This window comes from Gavialis gangeticus, unplaced genomic scaffold (genome assembly GCF_001723915.1).
Source record: "Gavialis gangeticus isolate Ggan-Ray unplaced genomic scaffold, GavGan_comp1, whole genome shotgun sequence".
In the NCBI taxonomy this organism is placed as follows: Eukaryota; Metazoa; Chordata; order Crocodylia; family Gavialidae; genus Gavialis; species Gavialis gangeticus.
Window position 1 is genome coordinate 51,583,002 of NW_017729034.1, and position 19,512 is coordinate 51,602,513.

The 19,512-nt window shown below is 41.9% G+C and overlaps 1 protein-coding gene across 2 annotated transcripts in view; it reads left to right on the plus strand.

Annotated features, from left to right (window-relative positions):
- The first annotated feature begins 51 nt into the window (after positions 1-51).
- The window catches only part of ARID4B (AT-rich interaction domain 4B), a 185,908-nt gene continuing 166,447 nt past the window's right edge, over positions 52-19,512 (plus strand). For both annotated transcript variants that reach the window (XM_019527131.1, XM_019527132.1), the window contains exon 1: positions 52-117. In XM_019527131.1, the coding sequence (XP_019382676.1) occupies positions 112-117 (6 nt within the window). In that variant the 5' untranslated portion in view covers positions 52-111. The remainder of the gene's footprint in view (positions 118-19,512) is intronic.

The window sequence follows — 19,512 nt, forward strand, 5'->3', positions numbered from 1 at the left end:
GGGCCCCCTCCCCGCGCCCCGGTGCAGTGGCGGTGGCTTGAGCGCTTTTGTTTTGCGTTGCAGGTCCGACCTGAGCCGCGCTCGGTGGTTTTACCGCAGCCTGAGCTCATCATGAAGGTAACGCGGGGGCCGGGGGGAGGTGGGGGAGGCGGCATCCGCGTCCCCTGGTGTACGCCCGGGCCGGGGACAATGCGGGTCCTGGCGGGAGGGGAGCAAGGACATGGCGGCCTGGGCTGCGCTGCGGAGGGAGGCGGCGGCGGCCGCAGCATCGCAGGCCCCGCTGGGGTGGGGATGGGGGGGTGGATGAATGCCCCGCGTCCCGCTGCATGAGCCGCCCCGATTGAGGTTGGGGGGGCGCGGGATGCTCCGCAGTGGGGCTGGGCTGGGAGGCGCAGCAGCTGAATCGTTTTTCAGGCAGCTTTTTTAGTTTCCTTTTCAGACGGCATTTGCCAGACACTTTCTCTCCTCTGCCCCGCATTTGTTAGACCCTTGGTCCTCAGGCGGGCTAGGCTTCAAGGGCTTCTTCCCCTCTGTCCGGATCTGTTTTTTGGTAAAGAATCTGGCTTCTGAGTCCTAGTTTAACAAGTGCCATTAGCAGGGTTTCCCCTTCTTCCTCCCCTGAGCCTTGGTGATGGCAGGGCCTCCTTTGAAAGGCTGTTATTGGCCTTGCTGTGTGGCTCAGAACATGCAATCAGGATCATGCCCCTATTGTGCTGCAATGGATCTGGCTTCCTAGCTTTCTAAAAAGCTGTCGAACGCACTTGCTGCATAACTGCAGGAAAAAGAGCCGTGGCAGACCGCTTGGTATTCACGCGCAACGTATCAGCTTTGTTATTCAGCCCTGAGCGCAGTCGCCTGCTTCTAGAGAGTCGTGTCCTTTCTGGGTTCTGGGCAGCTCTTGTCTTTGAAAGTGTGCAGAGAGCAAAACGAGTGCAGTGACATTGTGTTTGTGAAGTGCTGGAAATGGTAGATGGGATATACAGCTTCAATAACTAGGTTTAGTTAGTGATGCTAAGCACAGCAGATAGTCTTGTCTGATTAGTTAAAGGTTCAGCACTCTTTTCCTGGTGACTAATGGAAAAAGAACTTTCGAATGTACACTTGGAACTATGCTTTCCTATGTTGTTGGGGTTTTTTTTTGGTGTGTGTATATATATTTTTTTAACTAAGCTGAACTGATAAGTTCTGAGCTCTTGCACCAAAATGCTTATTGCATAAATCAGTTGCTTTAAGTAAGAAAAACAATAGTCAGACTTCTGCAGTGTGATATGCAAGTTCCCAAATTGTAGTCTGTGGAGTGTTGGCTCAAAACACAATGCTTGTTCAAATTGGGTTGCTGGGAGGGATGAGACAAATGAAGAATGAAATTTAGAGCAAGAGGAGACAATATAGCGAGGTCTTTTTCTCAGAAGAAAAATCACTTATTTTAAAGGTAGCTGTATACACACGCCTACTTTTCTAATGTTACTTTTTCCACATAAACAAATGCTGCAGTTACCATAGAGATTGGTGTTCAGATACAGTGGTTATAGGAGCCATATAAATGTGTAGATCTGCAATTGCTGGAGTTAAGGAAATCTATTTCTGAGCTGGAGGGTAAAGTGTGCCCTATAATAGAGTGAGAAACCCCTCTTCTAGCTCAGCTGAATACAGAGCAGATGATTACAATTTAAATATCTGTCTGTTTATAGATCCATATTTTTTTTAAAAACTTGCATGTTTCCTTACCCTTTAATAAGATTTATACTACCATTGTTAAAGGAGGTTTCATTTTTTTTTATCAAGATGGATGCTGCTAATGTTATCAAATGCTGAATTTGACTTGTCTGAAAATACACTCTGATTTGTTTCGGCTGATTCCTAAACTTCTAGATGTTTGGGATGAACAAAAAACTGGAATCTAGTCTTTCTGGAAAATTTAAATTCAAACTTAAATTTGTGATTTAATCTGGGAGCTGCTAGTCGCACTAAAATTTTTTACACTTCTAGCATGAAAAGCTTAAATCTTAAAAAGAATTTAAGATTTTACATCATCCACTGAATGATGTAAAATTATAAACAGCCATACAAGGCACAGTTTTTAAGTTTGTAAGATTGCAGTGGGAGGGAAGTAAAAGAGGAGAATTTTCAGGTAAACAATTTTGTCTGTCTCCCCATTTCAGTGTAACTGGATGGCTGATAAAAGAGAAGATATGACTTTTTTTAAATTTGTAAAGGACCAGAAGTGTGTGAATCTGGACACTTTATTTAAGTATCAAGCACTCAAGAGCTTACAATGAGTCCTATAATGTGGTACCTATTGCAGGGCTGGGGGCCTAAGTTGTCATTTTATACTTTAGTAGTTTCATAGTTGGTAGGGTCGGAAGGGACCTGAGCAGATCATCAAGTCCGACCCCCTGCCATGGCAGGAAAGAATGCTGGGGTCCTTCAGGTGCAGGGGGGGTAGTGTGTTGTACTGCCTGGTGAATTCGATGGAGGGAGTGAGGTGTTCTGGGTTTTATTTTGAGCTGTGCCATTGGTTATTTATGCAACTCTTTTGAACAAGTCCATTACATTTGCTGCACCTTGTTTTTCCCATCTGTGGAAAGAAGGTTGGATATTTACACTTCTGTGTAAAGGACTCTGGATGAAAAATGCCAAGTAGTTCTGTATTTACTAGCGTCTAAGATGAACCTGAATTTAAGATGACACCCCCAATAATTAGATCCTATACACAAAAAATGTATAAATTTGTTATACTTTTCCAGGTATACAATCTAATTAATTATTGAGGGTTGTCTTAAATTTTCCACCCTTTCCTCCTCTCTCTCCCCTTCCCTGCCTGCTGCTACAGAAAGCAGTGGCTGGGGTGTGGGGGTTCAGGTGGCCCCCTTGCCCTCTGCCCTCCCCTTCTTTTACCTGCAGCCTTTCTGTCTCCCTGCCACTTGTACCCCTCTGCCCACATATCCCCACAAATTCTGCCCCTTCCACTCACTTACTCCCCATAATCTCTGCCCCTTCCTCCTGCCTCTTACTGTCAGATGCTGCTTAGGCTCTTGTCTCTGCTGGATCACGGAGCATGGCACATGGAAATGCAGCCCGTGCTGGACCAAGAAGCAGCAGTAGTGAGTGACACTGCTGATTGGCTGGGCAGGGGATGGGTACTGTGCCTGGGAGGGAATCCAGCCCAAGCTGGAGCCAGGTTGCTTCTGATAGTAAGGGGCTGGAGGGCAGAGGAGGCAGGGTGAGAGGCAGAAGCTGCAGAGGGCAAGTGGATGGAGGAAGGGGTAGAAGGACAGGAGTCTACTATTGGTCTGACTCTGATCCTAATCTAGGCTCAAGGCCAAAGTTGGAGTCATGGTGGTGTCTCGTCCCCCCCCCCACACACACTTTGTACTTAGATCTAAAATGAGCCCCCCCCTGCCCAATGCTGATTAGGATGGGTAACCTCATCTTAGATTTGAGTAAATATGGTATCAGTAATAATACAAACTAAATGTCACTAGCACTCTCAGTTACATTTTGGGGCTGTGTGATAAAACAATGATGGTTCTGTCTCCTGACAGTTTGCCACCTTTGCATTCACTGGTATTGCTGATTTCTCCTCAGTCTCTCCTTTGATTCCTATCCATCCATCAGCTCAGCAACAAAGACAAGCTGAATGAAGTCTTGCAACAGATTTCTGCGTTGTATCGCTTTCATGGCTTCACTTGTCTTTATCCCTTTTTTCTTCTGTTATCAATCTGTCTCAATCCAAAGGAATTAATCCCTTTGTATAATTTAATAACACTTTAATCTAATGAAGGTGAACTGCAAAGATGAAAGAATGCTGCAGTCTTGTTCATATAAATGTTGGAACAGCATGTATGTGACATTGGATGCTCCACCAGATGGTAAACCAAGCTTTTCTCTTTTGTAATGACTCTTGTACTGGCCTATGCTAGAGAAGGTAGAGTAGAGTGTGAGTTGCTATGATGTTTCCTGTGCTATAGCTGGATTTTCTTTTTTACGTTGTATGACTTGCACAAGACTTGCAGAGAGAGCTTGTTTCAGAAGCTTACAGAATCTTGGTTTGCCAGCAGGTAAATGTTTACAGAGTAATTATATAACATCAAACTAAATTTAGCTTTCAGCAGCCAGATTTATATAATGTTACTGTTGAAAAACAGTATACAATTCTTTTATTTTACACATTTTAAAAAAGTTAATGAAGCAACTTTAGAAAAAGACCAACAAACCTTTTAAACAGCAGGAAAGAGCCATATATGCTTCAGTGAAAACTTAAACTCTAGTTAAACACTTCTAATTTGTAAATACACATCAAAGGATTTGTCTTGAACTTTTGTTTATGTAAAACACTCAGATAAGATCTCCTACTCTTGCTTATAAGACCACTTGGCTGCTGATTAGTTGTACAGTAATACAAACTAAAATGATATGCTGTTAACCCTATGGTTAGATCTTGGATACAAGAAAAGTTGAAGATGCCTACTTAACTGTCTGTTTTTGGTTGACCTTTAAAATGCTAAGTTTTAACTTGATATTGCCTGGTTGTGGATATAGTTATGCTGTAGAGTGTTCATGTAAAACTAACAAAGCTATTTGACAGGGAAAGATTGTGCTTTAAAAAATACTGTGTCTGAATTTACATACTCGGGACAAGATTATTTTCCAATACCCTACCTAGCTCCTACAGAAATCATTAGTGCATACTTCCTGCTATAGCTTCTTCAAAAGTTACTCTGCTACTCCGGTCTACACTTGCTGTTTACATAGTGAACTAAAATGAAATGCCAGCTAAATATTTTAGTAACTCACTTTCATCCTCCAAGAAACCCTCTCTTGCTCTTAAGTACATCACTAAATTCCATAATTAGTTTCCAGCCTGAATGACCTTTCACTTCCTAGTCAACTCTTGAGGCTTCAGCAGAAACGTATGGATGATAGAAAAATACTGCCAGCAAGGGAATTTCAGGCTAAAGGTTGGGAAAATAGTTAAGACTTAGATGTTTTACTCAAAAAACAGTTGTTGCAGTATGATAAACCCATTTCTTAAAAGTAATTCTTTCCTTATGCTCCTAAGTAGTAGTTGCTTTTCAGCTTCCTCATGCTTACAGAATTCTGTAGATAGAAAAGCAGATACCACTTGGATTAACAATTACAAAATGTACTCAAATAATCAACACTTTCTGAAATTGACTTGGCATAGTTGATCTTTCAGTTGCAATGTACTATATAACTGGTGTGTAACATGAAAGTGTCAAACTCAAATCCTGGTCTTTGATATTTGATCATTCAGTAGGAACAGTGATAACAGGAACTATGAGTTAATCAAGTTAAATAGTCAGGAAAACAAGGCCTACTTCCACTGGGAAAGTTAAATGGGGAGTGTATATCTTTAGCTTCGATCTTGGTTTGGATCAAAACTTTTACACATAGGGCACTTTGTGTATAGGTGATACAGCAATAGCAGTTGCAGCACTAAATATGCAAATCTTCAATAAAACATTCTGCACTGACATTCCATTAACATTAAAATCTGGAAGTGTAACTAAAGGTGTGCATGTTGTGGATGGCTGTGCAAAATGGCACACCTACTCTGTTTATGTTTTTTTAAAGGTTTCAGTCTGCACTGTAACTTAAAAGCTGTCAAGAAGAAAACATTAGTTTTCTTACATCCTGTGCTGATGGGCACCATAAAATACATATAACTACTATTTTATGAGCGGGTTAAGTTCTGAACTACAAAAAGCCATTGTATTTTTGGAGGGATGGACCTTTAAGTCCTTCCACAAATTCTTGCTAGTTGTTTTTGTTAACAGCTTAAATGCCTAAAATTGTGTTGCTGGCTGCAGTTTGAAAATGTACAGCCTTAGAGACCCTTCATTATATAATTAAGCATTAAATATTTTTAAGAGAATATAGAATTTAAAACATACATGGTAACTGAGAGGATCACAGAACTTTTCAGTCTCTAGGTCAATTTCCCATTCTGGACCTAAAGGAAGTGTTTTAACCCCCCCGAAAAGAAATATAGTGGTCTCTGTGGTGCTCTGTCTTTCGTAATAGGCAAGTTTAGCCATTTTTTGTTGAAGTGAGAATAGAAAAAACAAAGGGAAGGCAGAGGAGAAACATTGACTATTATCTGCAGCAGTAGTAGTGCAAGTTCATAAACTCTGACTTATCAATATCCCTCAGAGCCTTGACCTAGGGAGGCTCATCCTTAAGGCCAGAGTAGTTCCAGGGCCATGTTTATTCATGAGGATGAGCCTCTCTGGCTCAAGGCTGTGAGAGATATTGATAAGTCAGAGTTTATGAACTTGCACTGCTAATGGTGTAGATAGTAGTCAGTCTTTCTCTTCTGCTTTTCTCTTTGTTTTTTCTGTGTTGGCCGATTTGCCTAGTAGGTGTTTGCACTGTCCTCTGGGTACCACCTCCTCAGTACCTGGAACATTTTCATAGAGCACTGTTTTCTGGGGAACTCGGAACACCTTTTCTGAGCCAAGGGAAAGTGTATAATGCCATCGTTCCAGGAGATCTTATTGAGTCCACAGTAACCAAAGAGTTTAGAGACATTATACTAAAGATTCTTGTGCTGGAACTCGCAACCTACCTGCCATGTCCATGTTGTTTAATGTGGAGAGTTGGGGTGACTAGATGTTGAGGATGTTAAGGGGCTTGCAATATAGAAAGAGTTGAGAGATGCTGAACTACTCTAACTTGCAAGGAACATTATTTTCCTTGACAAATGCAGTTTTCACTGGCGGTATATCCTGTAAGTACTGCTTTTTGCTGGGAATAGACACCAGAATGTACAGTAGTCTCTCCCTTCTCTGCAAAAAATTTTTCAGCTGGAGCTTTGGGAAAACTATTATGAGGCAAACAGTAAAGTGAAGTGTAGTGTTCTAGCAGTACCTGTAGAAACATGTACACAAGGTGATCAATTCAGATTTTGATGCAGCTGTGCTTGCATATGGAATACTATTTTTGGGTCCTTACTGTATCTCATTCCCAGGTCTGTGTGGGAGCAATAGTTGTTGAGAAGTGATGAGCAGCCATTGCTGCTCAACTTCAGGAAAAAGAGGGAGATTTTTCTGTTTTTCTTTGGTGAGCTAGCTGAAACATTGTAGTGCTCAACTGTGAAGATGCATTCCCGTTACTGAGGGCAGCAGTTACCCTGTGGACTCTAGTTATCAGGAAGCATTACAAGTCAGTTGAGCACAAGTTTGTGTATGTGTAGTCCCATGATATGTGCTGTTACTGTTGAGGTTGTATTTACTATGGCATACATGTGGCGGGGCGGGAGCATGTATATAGATGGGGTCTGCAAAGGGTTCATGAGCCACTGATAGAACCCGCATGATCATTGTACTTATCAGGGGTGGGCAAAATGCGTCCCATGGGCCACATGCGGCCTGCCAGGCCATTCTATCTGGCCCATGGGGCCCATAAAATAAGTGGCCCTCTGCCCAAAATAATTGCCCGCCCGTGGTATATATTGTATATATTCGCTACTTTCAGTGAGCTCAGAAGCACACTGTCAAGATAAGGTAATTATCAAGGCAACTCAAGCTAGTAGTGATCTGAGACACCATTGTGTCTCAGATCACTACTAGCATGCTAGCACCTCAGATTTCTTGTGTGTGGACAAGGCTACACAGTCTTACGCTAACTGCTGAAAGAAGCCATTGTTTCTATAAATCGTGAGTCTATGCTGTGCTATTTTTTGCCATTAATTGATTAATCAATGTGTCCCTTCCCTCACAAATTTAACACTACCTTCTTAAACTATGTATTGGTAACTTGAACCAGAAATTACAATAGAGGTCATTTCTTTAGAGCTTGACATTACTTACTAGTTAGAAATAGTATGTGTTTGAAAGCATTATCTCAGTTACTGTGCCCTAGGACTTCAAGCAATGTTGGAAACAACTAAATGGTGTCAGTATATACCTTGAAGATGGAAAAAAATTGAACACAGATATTTGGTATGTTTAGCATGACTGTAGAGCTCAGCAGATGGAGGGAGGCTTTCAAGAATAGAAAGTATAAAGTAAGTGTATCCATTTTTTTAAAGTACTTTATGGGAAGCCCAGCATAAGAATGTTATTACCTTGTAAAACCTGTGAACAGTTATTACCATACGTGAAAAAAACTGCCTTTGTGGAGAATAAAAAATGTTCCCTGATTAGAGGCGGCGCTGGTATCATCAGTTTCTGCAGAACTTAAGCTTTCATTTAAAATACTACATTTCTAACTTTTTAAAGATAATACTCTCCAGGTGATTAATAGCGTTCTTAATTTGCAGACAGCATTGGAATTGTGTTGTGTATATTTTCTATGCCTTTAATACAGGGAAATTAACAAAATACCAGTCACCGTTGTTGTTGTTCCTAATCAGAACCTAGCCGACAGCAGTAAAATTGCCAAGAGTCACGTTTTTTTCACTCTGCTGTTGCTTGTGAGACCTAGTATCGGCAGCAGTCGGGGTTTCAAACTGTTTGAGGGTCAAGAGGACCCCAAACCAGATGGGCAGTGGAGAGGTCTGGCTAGAGTCATGAGGCTCAGTAGAAATGAAAGAACAATTTCTTCTTCCTAGCAGCTGGGGGGAAAAGGTGTGTGAAATCCTATGTTTACCATCAGAAGCTTTGTATGAGAGATTGGGTGTCCCTCAGACACTGAATTGGATTCCATGGAGAGCACTGTCTTTCCCAACCTCTGAACTTCCCACAGAGGTGTGTTGCTCAATTGTCTTGTTCTTCCTTCTTAAACACCTTTCTTAGCCCTACTTCTAATTTTTGTAAGTGCCTGGTATATTTACATTGATTGTATCTTGGCTTGTGGTAGGATGGTAATCAGGCTTCACTTTAGCAAGAATCAAAAACCCAAGCCCATATAAATTTCCACCTGTTGATAAATCATAGAAGTGTGAGTTTCTCCCAGCATAACCCAGTGAACTTTATAGAATAAAGCAAGTGCATTGGCTGTAAAAAGGGGGAACAATACGATAATCAGGTTGAAAGGGCTAAATCTTCTGTTTTCCAATTTAAGATGTTCTTTTTTCTATCTGAGGCTGTTTTCAGAATAAATTTAGTTTAGTAAACAAAAAAAATGTTAAGGAATTGATAATGGTGGAGCATTCACAGAAGTTTAGGGCTGGAAGGTTCCTTGTTAGATCATCAGGTCCAGCCCCCCTGCTCTGGAGAGGAAAGACTTGCTGGGGTCAAATAACCCCAGCAAGGTGTATGTCCAGTCTCCTTTTGAAGATCTCCAGGATACCTGTATATAGCTAACCAATATATTGCGAGTGGTATACATAAGGGATATTATTTAGGTTGTTTTCTAAATGTGACACTTGAGTACACTAGAATTTTACTGTTACACTAGCAAGAATAGTAAAAAGTTGAGGTGTTACTGAACTTGGTATAGTTTGCATTAACATCCCGTAATTCAGCTTCTTCTATTGAAGCATATACATTGCTTTTTAAATCTGTTTTGAAGCACTGCTTCCTGTAATATAGACAAATGTGTTTCTATTTTAACTTTAATATCAGCATAGCAGCCAATCAGAGGTTGGTTTTCTTTTTTCAAATAATCCTTAATCTTAACTTTGCTATGAGGATATTTAGATAACCTCATTCTTTATCATTCTCATACCTCATAACCTTTCATTTTAACTTCATCATGATACACATGCTAGAAAGGAGGACAAGCTGCAAAACACTTTAACATAAGTCATCTTGTGGTGTAATTAACCTGCTTCCCCCCCCCCCCAAACAGTAATATGATATGTTTTAATACACTGGCTGGAACAGAAGGAAACTGTGGGAGGAAAACAGTAAAGTTAACACTTATGCCCAGTTGTGTGTGCAGGAGTGTTGTAGTATGCCCTTGCAGTTTTTTATAATGATCACTGTCATACATTTACACATGCTGAGTTACCTAAGTCAGATCATTGTGCTGTTGCAGTCTCTTTAGTAGCATAATCAAATTTGTAAGAAAAAAAGAAGCAGTATTTAGGGGACTTTTTCTGTAAGAGACCCTTACTTAAATTTGGATTCTTTTTACTCAAAGGACATGGCTTTGTTGTTGGGTTTTAATAGTTAGGATCTTGTAGGCCATCTAAGTAAATGTGCTGCTGTTACTTGGACTTTGCCAATGTGTACAAAGTGATATTTGAAGACAATGGGACTATTCGGGTATGTGGAACTGCTCGTCCATTTCAGGCATAAAAAGGTTGCGAGGACTGTTTTAAACTGCTCCTTGGAATTATTTTCTAGGAAGTATTAGTACGTAATATTTGGTGCCTGTCTGCAGTAATTCAGTGATCCTTTGTTGGAGATAACCTTTTTGGCTAGCTTATGATATGATATTCTTACAATTTTTTAACTCTTTGTTATTCAGCAGCTCACCTGGATTTCTGTGTTCAGAGTATTTTACCCTGTGTACAAATCTCAGGCTTGTTTCATGAAAGGATTTAAAGTCTGATCAAACAGAGTAGATATTTATGCATATACTCACTGATTTCATGTAAGCCAGTTTTTTATAGCAGGCAAGTATGCAATGAATGAGGTGCATTCAGTATAGTGTATTAAATTCTCTTTTGATGGCAATATTATACTAAATTAATTGGTACTAGAGAAGCAAATAGATACATAGCCCTAAAGAATTTTCTGATCTTGCTGTGCATGAGTGGCATTTCATCCAGGTAATGATGCAACCAATAGGTAGTTGGGCTTAAACAGAATTAATACTACTGTCAATTTAGGAAATATAAATATAACTTTTAAATATAGCAATGATTTAAGTCTACCAGAAAATTATTTCAGAACGAAATAATTTGTTTTAAAACTAGAGAACAATCTTTTGCATGTGAATTCACACCCCACCGAGATGCACATTTTTTTTTACTACAAAAACTTGTTGCCACAACAATAATCAAATAGTCTTAACTATTGTCTGAGCATAACTCTTGTTTATTAGAGTTTCTGTTTTCTCCTATAAATACAGTTAGTGACACTTAATCAGACTGATTTAGAGCTGGTACTATTTAATCAGCACCTGCCCAAACACCCCACCTAGCTTTTGATGTCTTTATAGAAATGATGGGAAGTGGTGACTGTGCTGAATTTCATTATTCCTAATTCAGCACATATCTAGCTTCTGCATCATAATGACGGACTTTCTGGACTTTGACTTTCTGTTGTAGCTAGACATTTTTACTAAAATTGGAAAGAGCAGAATGTGCTGAGGTATTTGAAGCTTCTCTATAAATGGGATTGATGATCTCTGGAAATATTACAAGGAAACCTCAGTACCACATAACATTCAATCTGTTTCTTTATTTTCCTACTCATTTTTATCTTATTATGTAGAAGGTCCACATATTGAAATATTTTAACTGTAAGGTTCAGAAATTAGTATGTGGAACATATGAATTCCCCAGTAAGGTCAGTGGTCCATCTAGCTTGATATTCTGATTCTTGGTAGTGTTAGACATGATGCTTCCAGGGAAAGCAGCGTCTCTGATAGTGCATTTAATTGGCTAGTAATATATTTAAGAAGTAAGTTTAGGAACTTGGGTTACTAGTTCGTATGAGAATGTTGTATTGTTCTGTTAGCTATCTTAGGTCTTGCAGGAGTGTCTGGTAGAACTCTTGATGATGAAACAGACTTTCTGTGATGGAAACAGTTGAATTTGACAATTCTCTTCATACAGTAGTTCTAACAAGAAAAAATACAGCAGTGTTTTTCAGTTATAACAATCTTAAGTGTTACAGTTAACAGAAAACTAAGAAATTTCAAGTAAATGTGGTTTTTATGTTGGCTTGAGTGCCTTAACTCTTTCCTCCCTTCCTTGAAATCAGTGCAACATTTTTACTACTTTAAACTTCCCTCAAAGCCTGGATAAATTCCCTTATTAAAGAGTAGGTTGTTTGATCCTTGAAAACTGTTTTTTTTTCTTAATGGGGTTCCTTAACTCTTTAGTCAAGGACCAGAATACTTAATTTTGGTCAAAACTGTTTAGCTTCTAGGATAGGAGGCTTTAATAACTTGAAAGAAATAATTGAGGAGCTTCAGCATGCTTGAAAGTGGTGAACAGTTACCAGTGACTTCTAGGTATGTTTTTAAAACCTTTTTATTCTGTGTGTATGAGTGAAAAGAAGTCTGAGGATTTCTGGAATCATGGAGTAGATATTTCCTTAAATACCCAGTTCCTGGACATGGCTGACACTCAGCAGAGGCCAGGGCAGCTGAAGATGATTTCAGTTTCCTCTGCAGTATGTTTAGGTCTGTATCACATGGCTTGGGGTCTCATATTTTGGGCACAGTCTGATTTAATTTCTCTCTTCACACCTGCCCTCAGTCAATGGATTATTTAAATTTGCGTCTGTCTGTCTGTCTGTCTGTCTGTCTGTCTGTCTGTCTGTCTGTCTGTCTGTCTGTCTGTCTGTCTGTCTGTCTGTCTGTCTGTCTGTCTGTCTGTCTGTCTGTCTGTCTGTCTGTCTGTCTGTCTGTCTGTCTGTCTCTTTATTGACAAGGAGTAACTGCATTGTAGGACCTATTGGGAGAGTTAGAAGCTTTGACAACTGATCAATGGATAGTTGGTGCATTTAGCAGCCAGAAAGGTACCTGATACAGTTTTCGTTTTAGTATTCAGTGAGAAGTAAAACCTTCTGGTGTTGTGTTGGCAGTACATACTTTTTCTGTGACTCCCTTTTTAGAGCAGAAATGCCTTTACATTTGAGGAATAGACTTGAATTCTTGCTGCTCACACCTTTGCCAGGAGCTACATGTCCTACTTCAGCAAATGCATTCTTTGCAACAGCTACCAGTATATCCATCGGTGGCCTAAGTCTAATTACGAGTGATGATTTCAGCTACCTATAGGCATTCGACCTAGAGCATTGCTTACAAGTATACAAGCGTTCATTCAGTTTGTCAAGAGGGGGCATGTTTCATCTGGGAGAAGATCTTCCAGGTAACAACTGGAAGATCTCCCTTGTGATTTAAAAAAAAAAAAAAAAAAATCTCTGCAAGAACAAATATTTGTATAGTCCCCTCCTGGATCAGCCTGGGAGTGGAGGGAAACAGTGGACAGTGTTCCCTGCATCTTCCCCAAACCAGGGACTGCTTGGTCTGGGGAACAGGCCCAGGGCTTTGCCCCCTGTTACCTCTGCTTCTGGTGGAGGGGCTGCAGGTGCTATCCTTGAAATGCCAGGTGAAGAAGATACTCCACCTGCATAGTATATGCAGAGCCCTGTGCCTGCAGCTCCATGTAGGTGCCAGCTTAGAAATCAAATAATAGAAAACAAAGAAAAGCTCATGTCCACAGCTCAGCCAGGGTCTCTGGGAGGAGTGGAGCAGCCTGCTCTTTATCCCTTCCCAAGACCAATCACTGGTTTGTGGAAGGTGCAGAGAGCAAGGGAAAGGAGGCAGCTGCAGTTTTAACACCTGTACTGCTCCCTCTCCCAGAATGCTTTTCTAGCAGGGAATTTTCTCAAAAATGTCCTCCACAAGAAATGAGTGTCTGTTCATGGCCTCTCATTTACTAAGGGGTAGAATAATTAAAAGCTGCTATTAGACTTCAGCATTAAATAGTACAACTCCACTGAGTTGAACAGGATCAGTTCCCATCTGGCTTGGAGAGAGCCTTATTGATCACTTTCCTTATCCATCTCCAGTTCAAAAAAATGAACTGAAAGTGGACTGCTGGTAACATCTGCACTATGATCTTGTTAGCTTTAGCAAGGTGAACTTGGTCACTAATATATAATTTACAGGAGATAACATTAGGTTGGGATAAGGATTCATATGTAAATAAGTTAGATTTCTGCAATTTAGGCATAGTGTTGTTTCCTTCTATGTGCTGGCTTTGTAGAGGAACTCTTTGTTTAAAAAAATAAATAAAAGCATAAGCACTGAAAGTTAAGATTACAGACTTCTGAAGGATGCTTTGTCAAAGCTGAATCAAACCCTATTCTTTTTGTTTAGATCATTAAGCTGCATGATTTTACACGTGCTTTTCTCTAAGAAACAGTGCTGGTGTTCCTTTCCATTAAATTAATCTGAGCAAAACAGGGATGCATGGCATTTAAACAGCCTCACACTGTTGAAAGCCTCACTTAAGATCTTAACAGTAGGATTTGAGAGAGTTCAGTCCTCTCATCTTGGTTTCTAGTGTATGTTTGTCTATTCAGAGTTGATTTGCTGATTGATAATATCTTCTGGATTGATTAGTATCTGAAACACCAGAAGGCTTATTGAGAAAAAGTATGGAAAGTATAGGCTATTCTAGTCTTTAACTAGGGCAATAATATTCTATACTGAGTTTGTCCACAAACTGTAGTATGGACAGAAATTATACACTTTATTTTGCAGCTTTGGCTACATTGGAAACAATTTACTTTATTGTAGGCTGCAAATTAATGTGGACATTAATTTAGTTTCTGTTTGTATTAGAGTGTCCATTCTCAGCATCTGACAATGTAGGTTGTTTCTTATGAAAGCTCATGCCTCTTTCAATCAGTTAATTTTTAAGGCAGTGATTTGCAACTGGGGTGCTGCAACATCTTTCCAGAGGTGCTGTGGTGCTTGGCCCTTGTGCTGTGACTTAGCTCTTAGCCCTTGTGCCAAGAGATGAGCGATAGCTCCTCCCCGTGGGTTCCTTTGTTTCCTGCAGGGAAGCAGCTCCTATAGTTACTTCCCAAACCCTGCAGCACCCATGCTTCTAGCGGTGTGGTTTGCCTCATGCACAGGCAGGGAAGTGAATGTGGGCCTGCAGTTTTCAGCCTGATTTGTCCCCTCTGTTCCTCCCATGTACCTGGGGCCCATGCGCTCAAGTCTCCAGTGTGCAAATCACTAAAGTAGCAGACATGGTGGTGGGGGCTGTGGTTGCCCCTTGTGTACACACCAGGGATAGGGAATGGGGCAACTGGTGGAAAATCAGGGCACAGTGGAGTAAGGCACTACCCTCACCTGTCTATCCTAGATCCTAGTTCAGTGGTTCTCACTTGGAGCTAAATTCCAAAAAGATGTGGACTGGTGCCCTGTGGCTCAAAAGGTTGAGAACCACTAGGGTAACACCTTGTCCCATTTTCTGCCTGATTCTGTTACAGTGTGTCAGTCCTAATTTATATATCAGTCCTAATGTATGGCATGTTGGCTACTTTCGTTCTAAACCATTCCTGAGAGAATACAAAACAAGTTAAAGAGATTTTTGCCAAATGTTTTTAGCACAGTTGGCTAAGAGAGACTTTAATGGGGATCTAGGAAGAATCTCCTCCACTCTTCTCATTACCAGATTTGGCTACATGTTGGGGAAGCCCATGTCCCAAGGGTATATCACGTGAAGTAGAATTAAAGCCTGTAGGAGTTGCCTAATAAGTGTTAAACGTGCACGGAACATGAGCTTGTAGCACTTAGTTGCAGAAAATGGAAGAGAAACATGTGAAAGTCAGATACTCAGTGTTCTAGAATCTTTCCTGAAGTTTCATAAAGGAAATGTCCAACACTTAACATATTGAAATGTGAACTGTTTTAGCTTTCTGGGGGTGTGATTGACAGTAGATTACACTGTCTTAGGTTTTTTTTTTTTTCCCAGCATTCCATGGAGAGCTTTGCTTTCTTTGGCTCCATGAGAAATAAAATGTAGATCTTAGCATTATTTATGACTAGTGAAATGATTGATTCAAATTAATTTGAAACTTTGAGGAATTGGTCTTTGAAAGAAAAGTATACAGGAAATGATCAGAGTTTTGTATCTCTTTGGGTTAAGACTGTACTAGGGCGAATATGTGCATCTAATAAAATTTAGTGCTAAAGCAGTGCTTATATTGTTTTATATTGTTTTATCTTCCTAGCCCAGCCAGACACTGATCTGAAAGATGAAAAATGAAGGCGAGGCTCTTCTCCCTGTTAGGAGTGGAATATGTATCTGAGATTTCTTTTGTGGTTCTGTCTCTAGACCTCATTTGGTTGCTTCATCTCTGAGTAGCTTTGTATTGTATTGCAGAGAGCTTTAAACTAGGTTGGGTACCAGAAGGAGTCTAGCTGTAGCAACCTGGGGCTCCATGTGAGGTCTTACCCTGCTTTTTGGCTAGATTGGATTATCTGCATGTTATACAGTGGTCTATAGTGTAGACATACAGTCTGTCAGCCATTGGCTGTAGGTCTGTTCATAATCTATATCCATCTCTACCTAGGCAGAACTGTATTTTTCCTTTTTAGACGCAGCTGGTTGGTAACAATGGTGTGGTGGTGTGTAGAAGAACTTCAGTTACTCTGTTCCTCTCTTTTCTTCTTTGGAGCCTCCTGGGCTTTTCTTCAGCAGGAGAAATTGAATTTGAGTGAAATTAGGATGATAGTTGCACTATTGTCTGGAGGGTTTTTAGTGGCATAAGTGAAAATGACAAGAATCCTTTTAAATCAGCTGTGCTGCTCAGAGGTATAACAGGCAGGGTTGGCATCCTGGGCAAACTCTGGGAAGAGTTTGGGAAGACTACTGGAGGGGCACAGGTTCTGAGAGAGAGGGGTTGGGGTAGGTGGGGGAGAGTGCCACAGGGGCACAGTTTCCAAGTGGTGCAGGTGTCTTAACTATACTAGGAACTCACAGTCCTAGGTTGCTGCTTCACCTACCACTGTGGCCTGCGTGCCTTGGGCACTGCTCTTACAACAACAGCAGAGCATCTGTATATTCGGCTGCTGCCACGAGCAATGCTGCAAGTCTGTTTTTGCTGCCAGAGCATGGACTCCATGGGGACAGGTGTGATTCTGGTGCCCCTCCTAAGTTGGTATCCCTCCAGGGTTGGTGACCCACTCACCCACCTGTCAGTTACATTATTAGCGCTGCTACTTGGAAAAGCACAACTTTTTGTCCTATAGACTCAGGAAGATCATGGTGCATCAGTGTGGAGGTGTGAGGTCAGCATTGATATTTGGTAGCTGTTTGGAAGTGCTAAGCTTTCATTAAAGTTTAAAATTAATTGGAAATCACTGCCTACCTGGCTCTTTTATTCATAGTTTCTAGGGTTGGAAGGGACCTGAGTAGATCATCGAGTCCAACCCCCTGCCATGGCAGGAAAGAGTACTGGGGTCAAACGACCCCAGCAAAGTGAACATCTAGTCTCCTCTTAAAGACCTCCAGGGTAGGAGCCAGCACCACTTCTCTTGGAAGTTGGTTCCAGATCCTAGCTGCCCTGACTGTAAAGTAGCGCCTCCTGATATCTAGCCTAAATCTACCCTCTGTCAGCTTGTGACCATTATTCCTGGTCACTCCTGGCAGTGCTCGGGGGAACAGGGACTTCCCCAGTGCCTGCTGATCCCCCCTGACTAGTTTGTAATAGGCCACTAGATCCCCCCTCAGGCTTCTCTTTTGGAGGCTAACAGGTTCAGGTCCTGTAGCCTCTCCTTGTAAGGCCTTCCCTGCTGCCCCTGATCATGCGAGTGGCCCTCCTCTAGACCCTCTCCATGTTGTCCACATCCCTCTTGAAGTGCGACGCCCAGAAGTGGATGCAGTATTCCAGCTGTGGCCTTACCAGTGCCGCATAGAGGGGGAGGATCACCTCCTTGGACCTGCTTGAGATGCATCTGTGGATGCAGGACAAGGTGCGGTTGACCTTCCTGACTGCATCCCCACACTGCTGGCCCATGTTCATCGTGGAGTCAGTGATGACTCCAAGATCCTTTTCCGCTTCTGTACTGACAAGGAGGGAGTTCCCTAGCCTGTAGGTATGGTGCCGGTTGTTCTTCCCCACGTGCATCACTTTGCACTTGTCGGTGTTTAATCCCATCCTATTCTCGTCCGCCCACCCTTGTAACCTGTCTGGGTCCCATTGTAGCTTATTGTCTAGGAAAATATTGCAAACAAACTCTTAGATGTCTTTGCTAAAGTTCTGCTCCATTATGGCCCTAAATTTAATCTCCAGAAATTATTTTCCCTTTCTCCTATACGATTATTTATGTTTTCCATAATTTGCATCGGTGATAGTTGCATTAAACCTTTTCTAGTTTTTGTGTGTAATGTGTGGATGTATTTGGATTTCTTATTATTACTTTTCTCCTTCCCTTGCTAGAAAGGGAGACCTGCCAAATCATTTGATCATGGAGGGGTGGGGGGAAGTTATAAGATGATCTTTAAATAACCCATCCTACCTATCTTTATTTATTCTGCATGTTTTGTTTGTATTGTAGTGGCAGTCTTGATCTAGGACAGGGTTAGGCAACTTTTTTTGGCTGGAGTGCCGAAAAAACCACAGTCTACCTTGCCAGAAAAACAAAATGAGGGCAGGGGTGTATGTGGCAGAATGCACTGCATATTAGTATAGTTAATAATCATAAATGTTGCCTTTTTTTCCAGAAATACTAGATTTTCTGTAAATTGTAAAGCTGGTGACAATAAATAAAACTTTTGTTACTGTCTTTGATTTTGTGTATTTGTATGTGTGAGTCCCCCCACAACAGCTGCCCAGCCCTGCTTATACCCCGTGCTCCATGCCCCCCAGCCCTGCTGGAAGGGGCCCCCAGCTCCTAGGGCTGTGGGGCCAAGGACCCAGGTCTGCAGTGTCCTGTTCCTAACAGAAAGTAGTGGCTGCTGCAGCAGGAGCTGGCTGCCTGCTGTGGGCTTGGGCGGGAGGTGGGGCTAACTTCTGGTGGCAGTGTGTACTCCTAGGGGCAGGGGGGACCTGTGTCCCCCAGATCTGTGTGAGGCACAGGGGCAGCGCGGGTGCACATTGCGGGCTTGTGCTCACTGCCATGCTGCTCTCTCCTGCTGCTTTTGTAGAGCAGCGTGTGCAACCCAGCGTGGCAGGACACAGCAGGGAGGCACATGGAAGCTGCCTGCCACTCAGAGCTCCCTGCTGCCCTGGCCACACTACCCCTGCAGGTGGCAGCAGCAGTGAGGAGCACAACCTTGCAATGCTGCCCGCGCTGCCCCCGTGCATACAGGGTAAGTGTGACCAGGGCAGCACAGAGCTTGCAGCAGCAGGCAGCTTCCCTGTGCAGCCCCTCTCTGCGCTGCAGCTGCAGGTCACACGCTGCAGCAGCTGCCTAGAGCCCAGGCTGGCGGTGGTGTGCCAAGCAAAATGGCCTCGCGTGCCATGCTCGGCATGCATGCCAGGGGTTGCTGACCCCTGATCTAGGATGATGGATAACTGTAAAAATGGGTGGTGCCCCCTAAAACCTTGTAATGTCATGTTGCCATGTAATATAAACATTTTGGGGGCTAAGTTATTAATAGTTGCGGTAGTATCAACCCTGCAATATAAGTGCATTGGATAAACTATAATAATAGGCTTATTCTGTCACTCCGGGGCACTGATTGGTTGTCTCGGCAACCAGTCACAATGGTTACTGAAACAACCAATCAGAGTGCTCCAGATGGACAGAATAAGTGGTGTTGTTATTATAGATCCTGAGGCATTTCAATTAGATATGCAGGCAAGTCAGAGCTAGAATGAAGCACCAGGGTCCCCTGCCACAGAGCTGGGAGGCTCTGCTGAAGGTGGGGGAGGAAAACAAAAAAACAACAGTGAG